An 18541-nucleotide genomic window follows, 5' to 3' on the forward strand; every position below is an offset into this window, starting at 1 on the left:
AGTAATTTAATAAAATAATGAAACTCATAGGTGGTTTCCTGCCAAGATTTATTTTACTTTTCTTGCATTAATCATACTCAGTTTCTATCGAGAGGATATTTGAAAAAACGATAATAATTTTACACACAGAAAATATTTGTGACCTGATGTGATTATATTTTCTTGGGCTGGCCTTGCTGCTGTGTTTTCTTTTTACTTTTGCACCACGTCTCCTGGAAGATACCTCCCTTTCTAGAAACGGGGCCAAATGTCTTTTGTACGCCTTTAAAACCCTTAGCTTAAGCCTCTTTCTGAATAATGTGTTCCATATGTTTATTACAATTTGCATGAAATATCTGTGCCTGAGTTCCTTTATTTATTGCAAGTTTCTTGATTTTTGGAGCATGACTTTTGGATTCTGAACCTTTGTTGAACCATGCTCTCATGGGTTTGGGTTTCCAGACTGACTGTAATTCAGAGTGCTCTCTCTCTCTCTCTCTCTTTCTCTTTCTCTTTCTTTCTTTTCAAATAAGGGGAAGGCATTGAGACATTTAAAAAGAGTGGGCATGACTTTTGTAAAATACTTTGGCCTATACTCTAAGGAAATAATGTTTGGAGGTTTGTTTGTTGGGCATGGTTTTAAGTAGCCGGATTTTGACAAGCTAAGTTAGAGAATGCTGTTTTTCCTTCCTATTCGGGATTAGCATTACTTCATGAATTGACCTTCTAAGCAATGTGCAGTTCTGCCCAACCATTTTGGAATTTCTTGCTTCAGATGTTCTGCACAAAGCCAACCCCGTGCCCACACGGTGTACTCAATTGTAAACAGTGGATAGACTACACTCCCAAATGCCTGCATATGAAACATCTCCTTTGACATAAGACATAATCCACTCTCCCCATGGCGCCAAGAATGGGACTCTCTCCCTCCCTCACTGTTTTGCTGTCCCCGCCATTCATGCGGCAGGACTTTGACTCCAGGGTCACTGGCTGCCGAGGCTATCCACTCGGTGCGGTAGCTTAAGTTTCAGGATCAGAGAGCCTTTCTCTTTACCCAGAAAACGACATCCAGACTATTTCCTGTCCTCCTTGATTTTGTTCTAAAATGCTGCCAAAATGGATTTCATTTTAAAAGCTCCGGCTTATTTTGGAAACAGCGAAGTACCAAGGTGTTTCTGAATGTTTATGACTGTGGCACAAGCCAATTTGAAACGAAATGCGTGTGTATAAAAATATTCCCTCTTGGCTAAGAGCATGAAAGCCAAAGTTCAACTTGTGGTGAATGTTTATTGCCAAGTTATATACACCTCTCTGGGCAAGGGTTGGTCATGAGATGTTCGATACCATCTGACCTCCCGGTGGCCGCTGCCCGGCTCACACTGTGGGTCTAAAGGATATAGTGACCTTTCATATGTGTTTTTAGGGCATCTGTGTGCTTTCAGCAGAAGAAAGTTTGCTTTCCGAGCATAGCCTTGCAGACTCACCTCCGTTCGTGTTTTTACGAGGAAAGCTGGAAACCATAAAACTATAACAACAACGCAAAAAATATATTAAAGGGAGAAAAACAAGCATACAGTGCCAAAACCTATAAAGTGTTTCGGTGACTGGGGTGGGAGTAAGGAGCTGCTTTTTGATGTTGAGTATTTATACAGCTGCCTATTTAGTGGTAAGAATTCATAGCAGCTGTGATACCTCTAAAACAGGAAACCACCAACTCGCAGTATTATTGATATTTAAAATGCCTTTTATGTTTTAATCACCCTCCATACAGGAATGTAGAATCCTGAAGAATTTTTCTTCCTTGAGGGCCATCATTTCGGCACTGCAGTCCAATTCCATCTATAGGTTAAAAAAGACCTGGGCCGTCGTCCCAAAGTAAGTTCCCAAGTGTCCACTCTGCTTTCTTTGGCTGGGGTGACTTAGTCACTGTATAAATGGTATGGGTCCTTGCCTTCAAAGCCCATATTCTGTAACTAGAGAAACGTATTTGAAAGCCTCTGTATGTCCCAGGCAGGGTGCACTTGACACATAATTATTAATGAGTTTTTAGGCAGAGAAGTCAGACTCATCTGCGAAGTGCACCAACATCAAGAGTATTGGCTTTGGGATGATTTGAAGGATGTGCTTGTCGTCTAGAGGCTGAGGGGGAAGGGTGTGGAGTGATGAAGTTACAGCAGTGCGACCATTCCTTCTGGTTATTTCTCAGCCACGCTCCAAAGCCGTAAGCTGTTCCAAGATGTGAGGGAGCATGTGTGTAGATAGGACGCTAGCTCTTGCTGTTTAGCAAGAGTCTACTTACTTAACTTCTGTTTCAGCATGTTAAACGCTATCTTTTTTGTTTTTTGTTTTTAATTTTTCTTAACGTTTATTTATTTGTGAGACAGGGAGAGACAGCATGAACGGGGGAGGGTCAGAGAGAGAGGGAGACACAGAATCTGAAACAGGCTCCAGGCTCTGAGCTGTCAGCACAGAGCCCGACGCGGGGCTCGAACTCACGGACTGCGAGATCATGACCTGAGCCGAAGTCGGATGCTTAACCGACTGAGCCACCCAGGCGCCCCGAGTTAAACGCTATCTTAGTGATATTAAAAATCCCTAAATGTTCCTGCCTAGGGACCTGACTAACATTTTTAACTGGCCATGTTTTATATTGTTTTTCTTCATATTTCTTGGTGTAACCTTTGGGACAATGTCCTTATTGTTTCGCCATCTTCATTCCCCTATTTCCAGAGCTTCCCCTGGAGACCAGAGAACTTTTTGCGAAGGAGGGAAAGGTGAAGGAGGAGGCAGCTCCGGTTCCCTATCCACACAGCTTTAGAAGCTGGGGAATATGTCATGGCTACAAACGAGGCCAATTACATTCAACAGGTCTACCTAGGTTTGAACTAATCAAGAAGGCAAGCATATCAGGAAAGAATGTGTAAACTGTTTACAGTCTATACTGTATGTAGTATGGTCGGTTGCAGCCAAGAGAGGGGCCAGCTGGCTTCCCAGGCAGGCCTGCCCCTGTGGAATTGGTGGGTTTGGTGCTTAAGAGTGGAAAGTCTAGGTACTCGGTTTCATGAGTTCACTCAGAGCTGATTAAGCCCTAAGGGACTGACACTATCCAAACTTGCAAGAAACCCAGATAGGTAAACCAGAATTTCATAAATTTTTGCTGAAAAATGAGTGCATACCAATGGGCTCATATTCTCAGAGGAGAGTCTACTTGGGGGAAGTCAAATTACTTATGAAATAAATCTTTGATGAGCCAGCAGAAAAAATTGAAGTGGGTGGTTGTAATGCCTGGTGTTACAGAGCCGTAGAAGCCACAGCCACTTGGAGACTCCAGAGCTCCTTCTCTGTTTATAATACTGTTATCTACCAGAAGAAAACCTGGCAGATAGGCTTTTCAAAGTCCAATGCAATGTTTTTGATTACCACTTATTTCTTGGTTCTTTCTCTTCTTCATTACTTCGAATAGTCAAGCTGACTCTGTAGGTGAAAGATTAGTTAATTGGTTTTCCTTTGCATATAAATCTTATGAAAGATATGGGCATTATAAAGTCATTAGATGACAGGCGTTTGTAAAATACAATGGGAAAATCAGATGCATGCAGAGTCCTCATGTTCAATAGCCCCAGAGGCCTCTCCTTGCCCTCATCACCGTTCCCTTACTGTGGTGTCAAAAACAAAACCAAAGGGATGGTCAGGTGCTAAAATACCACCTGTGCCTGGTTGCAGTCTTCTGTGATTGCAATGAAAGGTGATCCTATCTTTCTGTGGTAGTTGATAAATAGCACGCTGTGGAAAGTCACTTAGCCAAAAGTTCCTGCACAGCAAATTTGAGGCTAAAACACAAATGAAAAAGTTAGTGGAGCTGGAGCTGAATCTCTTGGTTACCATATGAGAAGGTTCATTCTTTCAGTTGGCTTTGTAAACTATTTCACCACAAAACAAACCTCAAAGCCACATTCTGGCTTGGTTGGATGGGTGTCTGGTTTGTTTCTTGGTTGGTTCATGTTTTAGTGTCACAGTTTCTAGAGAAGACACTTTCATACCAGCTTTCCATGTCTTTCATTGATAAATTCAAGGGACAGGGTTAAGATACCTTATTTGGTTATCACTTTCCCTATAATCCTTTATGCTAATGACTTTCAGTGGACAGAAAAGACGTGTTTATTTCTGTTTATGCAGGCCCACATGTAATTAAGTTCTTAATTATTTTTTCCAAAATGTAAATAGCTTTACTGGTTTTCTTTATTATAACAGTGATATTACACTCATTGTAAAACAAATAAGTTAATGGTGGCTTTCTCATGATAATGAAATGCTACGTATAGAGTGATATTGTCCCGTTAATTCTTTGCCTTCAGAGCCCTCCACTCACTAACCCTGGCGGGGTGCAGAGTAAAGCATGAGGCCCGTGGACATGTAGTAGACTGGCAGAGGCAGAGTAGACACTTTGCATATGTGATCCTGCTGACTTCACAGCAGTCTTTCAGAGGGAGTCCTAGAATTTTCATTGTATAGGTAAGAAAGTGGAAGCCTAAGCAAGTTAAACGAATTGCCCACAATCACTTGGGGAGTGAGTGGCAGAGCGGGGATTTGAACCCACTCCCCTGACCACAGCCTGTTCTGCTTCCATCTGTTATGGCTCTGAGATGAGAGCACCAGGCTGTGATTCAGGAAATTTAGTCTCAACACTTAGCGTTGGCAACGTGGACAAGTCCCTGACCTTGGCCAACATGATTTCTCAGGTCCTGCGGGGCTCTGTGTGTATTCTGAGATAAAATTTTTTTTAAAAAATTGTTTTTTAAGTTTATTTATTTATTTTGAAAGGAGAGAGAATTGGAGGGAGAGAATCCCAAGCAGGCTCCGTGCTATCAGCACAGAGTGCAGTGCGGGGCTCGAGCTCACCAACCTTGAAATCATGACCTGAGCTGAAATCAAGAGCCAGATACTTAACTGACTGAGCCACCCAGGTGCCTGAGATTTTTTTTTTTTTTAAGAACATGTCCCAGTGGAACAACTTGATACCCCAATTTAACGATCCTTTTTTATGATTATAATGTACATGGTTAGAAAAATCCGTTTCTTCACATAGGTGACCATGTCTACCTTAAAAAAAAAAAAAAAAAACACCCTGCATGAACAAAGCCATTGGCTTCATCTGCGCTCACATCCCTCACTGATCCTGAGATCAGTGTGATCCCTCTGGAGCCATAGGTAACTGAGAGCAGCAGGGCCCAAGGTGTGGGACTTTCACTGACTCTTTGTTTGTGAATATTTTCTTAACCCCTCTCACAGGGACCGAATGCTGATGTTTGAAGAGCTTTCAGATATCTTCTCTGACCATAATAACCATTTGACCAGCCGGGAACTCCTAATGAAGGTGGGTCTCTAGGTGGGGGTGCTGGGTCACATTGTCTCCAGCTCTGGAATCCCTTCAAGGCAGGAGTGGCTTGAGGGCTCCTTACATTCCTACAGTCCCAGGAGAAAGCCTGAAGGGACTAGAAGGCAGAAATTTTGTGGGTTTTTTTTTGTGCCCAATCTAAGGAGCTTGGGGCTGAGAAAACTGAAAGTCCAGTCCTTGGCTTCCCGGTTACACAACCAGATTGTGAAACTTGTGCTCCAGTGTGTATCTGTTCGAGCTGCTCTGCAGATAGGTGGGTGAGAGGCCCTGGAGTACCCCTTCTCAACAAAACATCTTCTAGAATGACAGAGACCAAGCCTGCAATTCCACATCCTTTATCTGGACTAAATTGCACAGTCTGTCAGCAGTATTTATTGAACGCCAAGTGAGTGCTGACTTCTGAACTACAGGCAGGTAAAAGTGTAGCTTGGTTTATTTTATTTCTCCAGACATTTGTTGAGTGTCCAATATTCGTAAAACATTGGAGCAGCCTCTAGGAATATGAAGGTGACCAACACAGACCCTGTTTTCAAGAATTCATCCTCTGGGTGGTGGATGTTGGCACTAAACAAGAACAGTCAAGTAAAGGTACAAATAACAGGTTGTGAAGGATCATCAGAAGGGAACATAGGCCAGATCCTATCTTCACAGCCTTTCTAGAAATTTACTGTGGATAAAAATCTACAGTAGATTGTATCATCCTTGTTTTGCAGATAGCCAAGACTCAGAGAGGTAAATAATACCTCTTAAATCACACACCTGGTAGGTGGTGGAGCTAGAATGTGAACCCTGCCTAGTGAGACTCTAAAACCTGTGTTTTTATCACTTAGCCGTAAAACTGTAAATTCCTACCACTTAGGAGTAGGGGATAGGGTAGATCAGAGAAAACTTCACAGAGAAGATAAATTAGTCATTGAACAACTGTTAGTTGAACATTCATTATATACTAGGCATCACATTGAAGGCAGTCTCTGATCCTAAAGAGATTACAGTCTCATGGTGGAGGCAGAGAAGTAGACAATTATAAAATCGTATAACATGCATTACCATAGGGGGAAGCTGTGAACTGGGCGATTAGAGGATATGATCCTTGTCCTTGGTCTCTTTTTCTGTAAATTGGAGACAATAAGAGTATTTAGTCCACTGACATCATAGAATTGTTTTGAAGATTCACTAAGAGAAAATATTTGAAAGCACTATGCAAATGTGTTTTTAGTATTTGGCATGCTCTGTGCACAATATGAAGCCAAAGTATGCCTAACAAATGAACGCGAATGAAGTACATGCTACATGTGCAAGCTTAGAGCAGACACGTGGAGTAGGGATGCAAGTCTAGCGGAGGTGGGGTTGCCGAGAAGAGGCATCCAGTTGATGACTGTTAACATTAGTCATTCCTATAAGGGCGTCTGTTATGGTCTTCCTGACTGTTGTCCTTCTAAGTGCTACTCCTCCTTCAGGTCTCACTGTGGACTCTGCTGGGTACTCAGACTGTCTCCCTGCCAGTCTGAAAGCCTCTTGCAGGCAGGGACTGGGTTTGTTTTTTCACTGTTACATCCCTAATGCCTAACACAGCAACTGGCATGCCGCAAGTGTTCAGAAACTACATTCACCTGCATGAATTGGTGGGCCTTATGAGTCACATGACTTTAAGAACCCGCCCACTCTTAGCCCTTCTTGGAGTAGGTGATGTGAGCAAGGCAGTTTCTGCTGATGCTGACTCTGGATTTGGCCTACCTGACTAACTGCACACTAAACAGTGCTTGCTGAGATCGTGTTACTCCCTGCTTCACATCCCCCTGGATTTGCAGACTTTAGATGGAAACTCATCTGGCTGGAAGGAGATGGCTTAGTGGTCTCCCTGTCAGTAATACACAGCTAGACTAACTGGAGCCACATATTCAAATCCCAATAGCTCTGAGTCATCCTTCCAATGTAGATAAATTGAATGCTGTGCAGCTGATTGCCTAGTGGCAGTCTTCTGGCTGAAACCTTAGAAGCAAAGCTATGTGTAGACATTAAAGGTCCTGTAAACTTTTCTTAAATGTAGAACTTTACCCTAGTGCTCTTAGTTAAATTTCTTATACATGGCTCAGATCCCAAGGAAATGAAAACCTTGGCTATGAATTCATGTGGTCTGTGCATTATCATTAACGATAGTGTAATGTTCTGGCCAGGCCATATGTGTATGTAGGTCCTTTTCCAGTCACCTTTGTTGATCATTCTTCATATGAAGTCTATAATTCTGAGTGTTAATTCTCAGCACAGTTGTTAAAAAAAAATGAAATCAAGGTACTTGGGTTCTCAAAAGAACCACTGAGAAAAACTGCTGGCCTCTGTTTCTAATATGATTTACAGTTGGGTAATCTTAGTCTTAAAGACCTGTCTTCTCTTCTGCTTCTTGGTGGATGTCATGGTCCACCTCTGTGCTGTTATGGCTGAGGTATCATAATAATTAGCAAAAAGCTAAGGTTTTCATTGTAATTGTTGGAAAAAGTGTTTTTATTTTTCTCAAAGATTATCTTTTTTTTAAAGTTTATTTATTTATTTTAAGAGAGAGAGTGTGAATAGGGAAGAGGCAGTGAGGTTGGGGGGGAGAGAGAATCCCAAGCAGGCCCTGCACTGTCAGCGCAGAGCCCGATGTGTGGCTCGATGCGGGGCTTGAACTCATGAACCGTGAGATCGTGACCTGAGCCGAAATCAAGAGTTGGATGCTTAATTGACTGAGTCACCCAGGCACCCCTCAAAAATTACCTTAAACCTGTTACCACCTTATGATTTCTGGAACTTCGATAACTCTGAGCAGATACATTGTAGAATCCGTGAATTTTAAAGCAGTAGGAAAGCAGAATGCCACCAAATCATCCTGGATCTTGGGAATCTTGGTGAGAACTCTCCCTGGTTGAACGGATATGAACAACCGTGAAAAAGGCCTAGGAATTTGGCTGTGGTAGAGATGGATATGTAGTGAAGTTCCAAAACATACTGAAGTCAGGGTTGGAGCAGAGGCTGTTAGGACTGTGAAGGCCCTTTCAGATAGTTACCATTAATTTCTGGGCTACCACGTAAGCAATGCTGATTGAGAAGAATCCAGTGCCTGTGGAACAGCCTGGTAGAAGAGACCCCTCTGAGGCCCAGGAACAGGATGGCTGAGGGCAGCCGATCTCTGTCAAAGATAGAGGTGGAGAGAAGGTGGGACTCAGGTGAGAAATTTTCACTAGAGAGGGAGGGGAAGGGGAAAGAGAGAGAGGTGCAGGAGGACAGATACCAAACAGAAGGGGGAGGGAATGTAAGAAGGAAGAAGGAGGTTGATGGAGAAAGAAAGAGAGATCTGGAACTCATCCCAACATGGGCAGTCATTAAGGGTAGCATTTCCAAAGATGTGAATGTAGTGCAAAACAAGAAGGTGACTTTGGCAGAACCAGGAGGCACTAAGAGCCTGAGCATGGCCGGCAGAGGAGCCTAAGGAGCCGGAGTGAGGCCATCAGCAAACCTGTGAAAAGTTCCAGGGAGTTTCAAGGGACTGGTGGTGTAAGAGCTGCGGAGCGAAGGATTTGGGGCAAAGAAGGAGAAAACTGACACCGTTTGAGGTGCAAGTAGTAGGTGTTCAATTGGCGCCTCATCTGGGAGAGCTGGCACCAGTCGGTCTCTTGAGTTACTCAGCCGGGAGTGGAATCTCACTGTCTAGAAACGCGAGGTCATGAAATGAGCAAGCCTGTTGGCTTGCTCCCAGAAAGGAGCGCTGTCCTGAGCGCTCTTCCCTTCTCTCTCTGCTATTCTGTGGCTCTCAGGTGCCTTTTAACCTGTCAGAAATCCTTCTTAAGAGTTTTAGATATATCTTCAATAATTTCTGCACACAATTGACAAACTGGAAGGGAACCAGAGGGACTCACACAGGAAAGGGACACTTACCTTCAAGTCAGACAGAAATGATTTCTCACTCCAAGCAAATTCTTCAGAAGACGGGAGGGCTCATCACCACCTAGCATGGGAAATGGCACATTTTAGGCCGCTTTCATTCATTCCCCAGGATAAAACTCTTAAGTAGGCATTCGTTAAATGATACCGCTCCTCATTATTATTTGTAATAGGGAGAATTGCAATAGATCATGAGTCACTGCAGGTTCTGGACCCAGGTTAAGGCAGGTGAATGATAGAGGCCACTGGTGCCTCGCTGACATCGGAGAGGCCAAGTCACTGCAAAAGATGCTTTTGCAGCATGTGGCAGGGAAAGGTCACATGCCGTGGTGATATTATAAACCCCAGGAAGACTGACCGAGGAAAAGCTACTGTAGAGCTTATGCCCAACTGAATTGTGAAATTTGCCCCCCATTCATACAGTTCCTGGAAAATGAGAACTTAACAAGACCTTGAAACCACAAAACCAAAACACTGTGTTCAGTCAGCAAACTGGAGTTTAGTCACTATTGTGGAAGAGTTTGTTGTAACAACAGACAGGAGGAGAGAAAGGGTAGCCGTCCGCCCTCAGGCGCCAGGAGGAAGGATTGACTTGTAAGAGTTCCAAACCTGAGGAGCAACTTGCGAGGATGGATTGGCCGAGAAAAATGGGGGAAAAATGTGTGAAGGTCTGGCTTTCATAGATTAGTGCCGCACCATGATACTGGACTTCCTCAGAAAACTTCCGGTACAAAAGTTTCCTTTAGCTAAGAAATACCACAGAAATCATCCCTTTTCTTTCACAGAATGCTGGCACATGTATTTCAGGCCCAGATCAAGAAATCACAAAATGTACTGAGGAAGCGATCTTCATTTCCAGGACATGTGATTACTCTGAATGAAATTCGGGATATGTAAAAATGGTCTCCCGTTTTGGGAATTGCCTGCCTTCTATTGACCATCGATGTTATCCCCGAAGTCAGGGTTCTTCTTACAAAGCAGGGGGAAAACAGGATAATCGGAGGCCAGCAGATCTTACTGCAATCAGACCACTTGCAACAAGCCAGCCAAACATTTCTATAAATTCAGCCCAGAGCCTGCTGGAGGCCTCTTCATTTTGCGTGGCACCGGGTGGTTGTGCAGAGGTTCTGTACCGGAAGCTAGAGGCCCCTGTGTTTCTTCCTAGTGGCCTTCTCCATCACTCTCCTCTGTGTGTGCTTCTGTGTCGTAGGAAGGAACTTCAAAATTTGCAAACCTGGACAGCAGTGTGAAAGAAAACCAGAAGCGGACTCAGAGGAGGCTTCAGCTCCAGAAGGACATGGTACGTATGGCCCCCGGTCTTCCCCGAGGGTCCATCAGAAGGCAGCCCTATGTGGGCGGTGGGGCTCCTGCCTGGCACTCCGTCTACAGGATGCCCCCGCTTTCAAGAACGGTCTCCATCCTCTACTTCGTGTATTCTCAGCAACCCTGGGAGGTCTGTAGCAGAGACATTGTCACTCCCGCTCCCATCTGACCCAGTGGCAAATAAACACTGAGAGTCACAAATCTGAGCGTTCTCTGGAGCGTTTGTTCTTCTAGAGGTAAGGCAGAGTCTGCCGCGGGTAGGCTCCCTTCCCTCTTGCTGGCTTCCTCCATCCACTTCTGCACTTGGAAGCTGCTGCTACCTTGGCGTTGGGACCTCCTGGGCTTCAGTTCCCCAACAGGAATGCCTCCTCTAGTCAACTTTGGACACATGGTGACCCAGGACCTGAGGAAAGTGTCTTCTCCCAGGAGGACTTGGTCCACATACTGGCAGATCTTTTCGTTTGTTCGAAACCCTCTCCATTTTCCACTTTCCATACTAATCCCAAGGACTAACCAGACCTTTTTTTTTTCCCTCGTTTTTCAGTACTGAAAGGAGCACCATACCTTCCTCCTTAAGACTGAGAGATAGTTACCATCTTTAGCCTTATTTTAAAAACTCTTCTTTTAGCATGGAAGGGGGAAAACCAGAGAGAGGAGATAAAAGACTGACAACCTTTCTCCTCTTCGGAAGGTTGGACATAAATCAGAAATGTTGAGTTTGAATGATAGGACTCTTCTGTAACATAAAGCCGGTAAAACATTTCACAGCATTTCAGACTTTTTTTTGGTTGTCCAAAGATAAGTTAAAAATAGCTATTAAAAAAATTATTTTAGTTCAGGCTGAGACCTTGTGCTCATAACAGGGAAGGACAAAACTGCCTCTGAGAATGAGTCCTCAAGGTAAACCTCTGCTGGAAGTTCTGGCCAAGAACTCCTACTTAGAGTTTTATCCTTCTGTGAACACTCTCGAACATGTGTGATCTCCTAGCCAGCCTCACATGGAGCAGCCTGGTCTTGCCCTGGCTGAGACATTGTTTTCTTCCAGAACTTCCATATGTGCCTGAATGATGTGAGGAGAAGGCGTCCCTGCAAGCCCCTTTTTATTTTCTCTTCAGAATGGTTAGTGCCTCAGTGGCCTTAGGGAGAATTGACATGATATCAAAGGAAATTTGGTGACATCCATACTGTGTACACCTGCAGTCGCAGTGATTCTACCTTCATTTCCAAGGGACAATTTTTTTTTAAGTGAACTTTTTATTATGGAGTTTATAGAAAAGTTCCAGATAATACATAGAGTTTCTGTGAAGCCCTCACTCCGTTTCCCCGATTGTTAACACCCTCTCTCACTGTGGCACATCTGTCGACACTAAGGCACTGACATGCTACTGTGACAAGCTACCTGCATGCTACTGTGAACTAAAATCCAGACTCTGTTCGGACTTCACCACTTTTGCATTAGTATGCTCTTTATGCTCCGGGAGCCTGGCCAGGGAACCACACCGCGTTTAGCGGTCCTGTCTCCCCAGTCTGCTCTGCTCTGTGATAGTTTCTCATGACCTTGACAGTCTTAGGGAATACTGTCTTGTTATCCTTAGGATGGCCCACAGTAAGAGTGTGTCTGTGCTGTTTTCTAGTGAGTATGCTGAGGTTATGGGTTTGGGTGAGGACTATCACAGAGGTAAAGTGCCATTCTCATCACATCCTATCAAGGAGTGTGTGACGTGTGGTGTCGTGGGTGATGTTCGCCTTAGTCACTTGGTTAAAGTAGTATTTTGCCAGATTTTCCACTTTGAAGTTATTAGTTTTCCCTGTGCCACCTCTGTACTTTGGAAGTGAGCCACAAAGTCTAGCCCGAGAGATCATTTTAATAGTGACACTCCACCGTCTTGTGGCATCCAGTCTCCTTCAGTGTATGGCGTTCCACTCCTACCGATGGTGAGGCCATTCCAAACCACCAGGAGTATCCACACACTCTGAAAGAGAAAAGGCATCCCTTGAACAGCGTGCACACAATATGAATCCTTCCGTGAACACCCTCCAACGTACTTGTATGATCTCCTGGCTGTAAGGCTTGTTTTCATAACTTTGAAAGTTAGAGATTGGGTGATAGAATGCCTGTCTTTTTTAGAAGTTTTAAAAACTTCATTCACGGAGGTTAGCCCTAATGGCCCCAAGTCAGGTCTTGAATGGACGGTAACTTTTCTCCAGATGTTGTCAAAGCCTACCTGGCCATTCAGAGATTGCCGCTTTCATCTATGAATGGTCACTTGCCCGGTTTGGCCAACAATAGGCTCATTTGCCTCCGCGCGGAGGCTGTTGAAACCCTTCAACTTTTCAGTCACGACAAAGACCATTTTGCTGTGCTTGCTCTTCAGGGCGTGATGCAGGGAACTGTGCCCTACCTGGGCACCTTCCTGACTGACCTCACCATGCTTGACACTGCTCTTCAGGACTACATTGAGGTGAGTCGTGTGCACCTGGTGACTCGGATACCCAAGAGAGAAATTCACTTAATTGGTGTCTGTTGAGGGCCCATTATGTATCTGGCACTGTGTTCAGTGCCACGAGGAATACAAAGAAGAGTAAGTGGCCCACAGTTCAGTGGGAGCTCTACATCGAAGCAGGCAGTGACTGTGGAAGTAGTAAGATTTCCAACAGAAATGCAGTGAGAGAAGAAAGCAGGCCACCGTCAGTTCCACACGCGGGGGTGACAGCAAGGCCTCATGAAGCAGCGGGTGTGAGAAAGACCTTATGTTGAGTAGGACTTTGGCACGTGGGCCTGAAGGGTGATCTGTCTTTATATTCCACTTGGTGGGGTAGGGAGGCAGTCAGATGCCCCGAGGTGCTCTTGTACTGTCTCCTGCATGCGTGCATGCATTCTCTCTCTCTCTCTCTCTCTCTCTCTCTCTCTCTCTCTCTCTCTCTCTCAGTGGGAAGAGAAGTGAAATTTAAGCCACTTGTTAGTAGCTGTAATAAAATACTAAGTGGAGAAGAAATTTGACATTTGAAATGAGATATAAGGATTGCTCGTGTATCTAAGTTTACCTCCCCTCCCTGGTTATCTCATGAGATGAGCCTGCTTTTACTCCATCAGAATTAGCAGGCGGGGCAGTTGTTTTGCACAAACCTACTTCTGAGTTCCTTGTGCTGTTGTGGGCATGTGCATTCATTTTGCATTTCCTGAGCTCTATCTCTTCCCGTCCTCTGCCTCGGCTTATCTCAGGAAACACTCATTCGCATTGGGGAATTTTGGGGGAGTGACCAGTGATCTAGAAGTTAAATTCAGCCTACTGAGAACAGGAGCCGCAGGATGAAGAATTGAAACTTAAGTTTTTTGTGAGGCTGTGTAGAAAGGACTTCCCTTTTGATAAACCATTGACAATTTGGTTTCCAGTATGAGTCAATGACCGTCTGTTTTTGTTGCTTTGGGTCAAGAAATAAAGCGTAATGGAACATGTACTCAAGCTTTTGCCCTTACTGGCTCTACAAATATATTTGGATTCTGAATTGTAACTTCCTTATCATTACTACTTTAGCTAATTTCAGACTTTTTCTTTTTAATTTATATTACATATAGAGAGAGAGAGAGAGAGAGAGAGACAGAGGGAGAGAGAGAGAGAGAGAGTACATGTGTGGGCAGGGGAGAGGGGCAGAGAGAGAGAGAGAGAAAATTTTAAGCAGGCTCCACGCTCAGCATCGAACTGGACGTGGGGCTTGATCCCATGACCCTGGGATCATGACCTGATCCTAAATCAAGAGTCAGAAGCTCAGCCACTCAGGCATCCCAGTATCAGACACTTTATAAGAAGGCTGTCTGCCTATCCTGTCCTATTATAATTAAAAGAATGTTTTTCTTGAAGCAAATGCTGCTTCTCTTCCTACATAGGAGCTAAAATTGTAGTGTCATTAATAATTGTGACTTTATTATCCCTGTGATATATTTTAATGAGACATGGGACAATGTAGGGCTGTGTTTCAAAGTAGCTTGGTTTGTCACTATTTTTTTAATTTAATTTCTTTCAGGGTGGGCTGATAAACTTTGAGAAAAGGAGAAGGGTAAGTAGAGGTCTTGGCTGTAGTTTTCCATTTTACTTCATCCGGGCATTAAAAAAAAAGAAGAGGAGACTTAAGTTTTCAATTAGCATCTATCAAGCATTCATCATATACCATTGTGACTTGTGCCTTCCTATGTATTACTCACCCAGAGTGCTGTGAAGTAGGTTTTATCTTCCTCAACTTGACCAAGGGTCTCCTGGTAGTGGACCCAGGACACAAACCCTGTCCTGCTGCTCCAGAACCCACATTTCTTTCCTTACCACCCCCTGCCCCGCCCATCTCATTGTTTCTAATTAGCTTGGGCAACAACAGGTTCACCCTGTGAAGGAGAAGGGCCTTCATAAGAGTAAATGACATAGAAGAGTTAATAAAGATGGTGAACTCTTGGTCTGAGGGAGGAAAGGAGAGGATCTTCACTGTTACATGCGGATGGTTATTCTTTTCCTTTCTTGTCAACACGAGAAGGGGGTGTTCAACGTCAACTTGAATGTTTCTGTGGATAGAATAGTGGGTAGTTTTGCACTGCTCTGAAAAAGAGAAAACAGAGCTTTGAAAATTTACTATGGTTTTAGAGTTAAAATAGTGTGTTTGAAGAGATATGTAAATGATTCAAAGGAGAATGAGCAAAATAATGCCTTCACCGCCCCCCACCCCCGCCCAGCACGCCTTGTTCTTTACTTATTCATTCATTCATTCATTCATTCATTCCACAAATATTGCTGGCATACTTAACATGGGTGGACCACTCTGATAGGTTTGGGGATTGCAGCAGAGAAAACCCGGAGCCCCCTGCCCTCATAAAGTTCACAATCCAGGAGGAAGGTAGACAGTAAGGAAGTCATAATACAGCAGATAAGGGCTTGTGAGAAGTAGAGGGTATCACAGGAATATGTAGGAGGGGCATCTGTCCCCAACTTGTGGAGCCAGAGAAACTTCCAGGAGGAAAGAACATTGAGTTAAAATCAAAACTTCAGGAGCCAACCAGGCTGAGCTCACTGGTAACAAGATACGCTAACAGGCAACTTTAAGTCTCCTGTCCCTGGCAGAGTAGAGCATGATGATAAATATTCCTTAAGGATATGGAGACCAAGAGCTGAAGTCATTTGATGGGAAGTTGATGCCCACAGAATCTGCTCATTGTTGAATTTCTTCTGTCCTGTCCTGGAATGATAAAACAAATTTACTTATTGCCCTCCAGAGTTACCCATCTTTGTCCTTGAACTTGGGAATAACCCTGGATGGTACTCTCTTTCCTTTTAAGACTAGCATGTTAAACCTTTGGAAAATTTGAGTATTAAAGCTAAAGCTTATACCCTTTGTTGACTTAAAAAAAATCTTTATTGAAACATCGGAAGAAGTATAAATAATACTGGACATAATTATATACTTGCTTCTCTTCTGAGCTTTAAAAGATTTAGTTAAAGGATTTACTGGAGTAGTAAAAACCCAAGGATTCGGGAAATCCAAACATTCGAGTTTATGAGGCCCTAGACTGTTTAGCTTTTCAGCTCTACCCAAACTTATTTACTGCGGGGTAAGGGTTGAAGAAGATGGGGAAGGGGAACCTAGGAGCCTCCTGACATAAAGTTCATTTTTGCCTTTATCTTTTAGGACATAGTCATGGAAATTTGAAATGTACTTTGAAAGTATACAACTTTAAAAAATAACTTTTCTCTCCCTAGAATGAAAACATAAAAGAGAAAAAGGAAGCCACTGTGGCTTTAGGTAATAACTAGTTTGGGTTGCTCTGCTAGCTTGTTTTATTCATATAAATTGCTTTTTCAAGGAGAAGGGAGGATTGACAAATAAACATACAAAGACTTCAGGGATTTAGAGTTAAAATTAACAATTCTTTTTTAATTTTTTTATGTTTATTTTTTAGAGAGATAGACAAGAGTGTGAATGGTGGAGGGGCAGAGAGAGAGAGGGAAACACAGAACCTGAAGCAGGCTCCAGGCTCTGAGCTGTCAGTACAGAGCCCGTTGCGGGGCTCAAATCCACAAACTGTGAGGTCATGAACTGAGCTGAATAAAGTCAGATGCTCAACCAGCTGAGCCACCCAGGCGCCCTTAAAATTCACAATTCTTTTATTTCTAAGAAAGGCAGTACTTGAGAGTTCTCCTCGACGTTTTTCTCCATTGTTTATCCTAATGTGGTGTGTTTTCATGTTGGAAAGATGTATACACTATTTGGTTGGCCTTTTTATTTACTTTCTTTTTGGTGTTCCGTCTGCTGTAGGAATTCGAAGTGATTGCCCAAATAAAACTCTTACAGTCTGCCTGCAACAGCTATTGTATGACCCCAGACCAAAAGTTCATCCAGTGGTTTCAGAGACAGCAGCTTCTAACAGAGGAGGAAAGGTAGGTACATGTATTGCCTGTCAGGATAGAGCTAAGGCGTTGGCGAGAGGAATACTACATCCAGTTCCTCACTTGCCCCTTTTTTCAGCAACTATTTATTGACCGGCTACCAGATTCTAGATCCTCCGTCTCCGAAGGGTAATGGTATAGCAGGAAAAGCTGAACTGATGTGTCAGAAGATGTGCTTTCACATTCTTGGCTCCACCATTTATTTATCTTTGTAATCTTGAACAAGTCACTTTTTCTGCCTGATCTTCAGCATACTCATCTATAAAATGTTTGTTTGTGAGGATTAGGTGAAATCATATTTGGAAAAGCATTGTTAAAGTGAAGGTCACCACCACCACTGTCACCATGTTTGTCATTTTTGTTCATTGGTACCGGCTTTCCAGGGAGCTTTCAACTGGGAAGGAGAGACAGATTCATGAAAAATTGAAATATGGTGGGTAAATAAACTGCTACGGGATCTGGAGGCAGGAACATTTCTTCAGGATGAGGGAAGGTCGGGAAGATGATCGAAAAGGGGTAAATATTTGGGCTAGGCTGTGAAGGAAAAGGTAAGATTTCACCAGGAGAAGTGGGAAAGAAAATTCGGTAGAGAGGGAAGAACATGAGCAAAGGCTTGGTGGCCTGACATGGTTGGCATTTGGAAGAACAGTGAGAATTCTGTTGGCTGGGACACAAGGGACAGTTTTCAAAGTCTTGGTTGATACGCATGGAAAAGGACATTAACTCCAGTGCTTTGACTGTTGGCCCAGCAAGGGTGTTAGTCTTTACCCTGTAGTCTAGCAGATTGGAATCTACAGGTCATATCTGGCACACCACATGTTTTTACATTTTTAAATAGTTCAAAAAAAGGGGAAGATTGTAACATGGACAATTGTTTGACGTCTAAGTTTTAGTATTCGTAAATAAAGTTTTATTGGAATACAGCCCATTCATTGACATCTTATTTATGGTTGCTTTCATGCTTTAAAGGCAGCTAATTAGGTGGGAGAGAGACCGTATAGCCCGCAAAGCCTAAAACACTTACTATCTGGTCCTTTACAGAAAATATTTGCTGACCCCTGCTGTAGACTGGGAGATATCCTTGAAAGTTTACCATCAGGGAGAGCAAAACTGAAAGCAAAATAAGTATTTGGCCAATGAGGACATTGAGATTCAGAGAATAACTCAACTAGTCAGTGATGGAGTTTGGATTTAAACTCCAGTCTTCTTGACTCTCCAACCTAGACTCATCAGGTGGTTGTATAATGGTTGGGCAAATCACATAACCTCTGTATGCCTCAGTTCCCTCATTTGGAAGATAGATTATTTGAGGTCCTTTGTAATCCCTGTTACATTAAAACCTATGATTCAGTGCTCATTGGTTGGTGAAGATTTTTTTTCTTTGCCATGTAGAAAATAAAGCAGTTACTGCCTCTCTTTACATTTCTGCTCTGATGATCAGTTTGTATGAGTTAATTTCCTCTCTATGTGTACGTCCTTCTCACATAGGGGACGTACATATCAT

General features: G+C 43.4%; 1 protein-coding gene across 3 annotated transcripts in view; it reads left to right on the forward strand.

The window, feature by feature from the left end:
- The window catches only part of RGL1 (ral guanine nucleotide dissociation stimulator like 1), a 260974-nt gene that overhangs the window by 220289 nt on the left and 22144 nt on the right, over positions 1 to 18541 (forward strand). For all 3 annotated transcript variants that reach the window (XM_025920976.2, XM_086694460.1, XM_086694459.1), the window contains 6 exons: positions 1751 to 1854; positions 5269 to 5353; positions 10500 to 10589; positions 12988 to 13074; positions 14636 to 14668; positions 16907 to 17028. In XM_025920976.2, the coding sequence (XP_025776761.1) occupies positions 1751 to 1854; positions 5269 to 5353; positions 10500 to 10589; positions 12988 to 13074; positions 14636 to 14668; positions 16907 to 17028 (521 nt within the window). The remainder of the gene's footprint in view (positions 1 to 1750; positions 1855 to 5268; positions 5354 to 10499; positions 10590 to 12987; positions 13075 to 14635; positions 14669 to 16906; positions 17029 to 18541) is intronic.

This window comes from Puma concolor, chromosome E4 (assembly GCF_028749965.1).
Source record: "Puma concolor isolate L17-30 chromosome E4, mPumCon1.1.hap2, whole genome shotgun sequence".
NCBI classification, from domain to species: domain Eukaryota; kingdom Metazoa; phylum Chordata; class Mammalia; order Carnivora; family Felidae; genus Puma; species Puma concolor.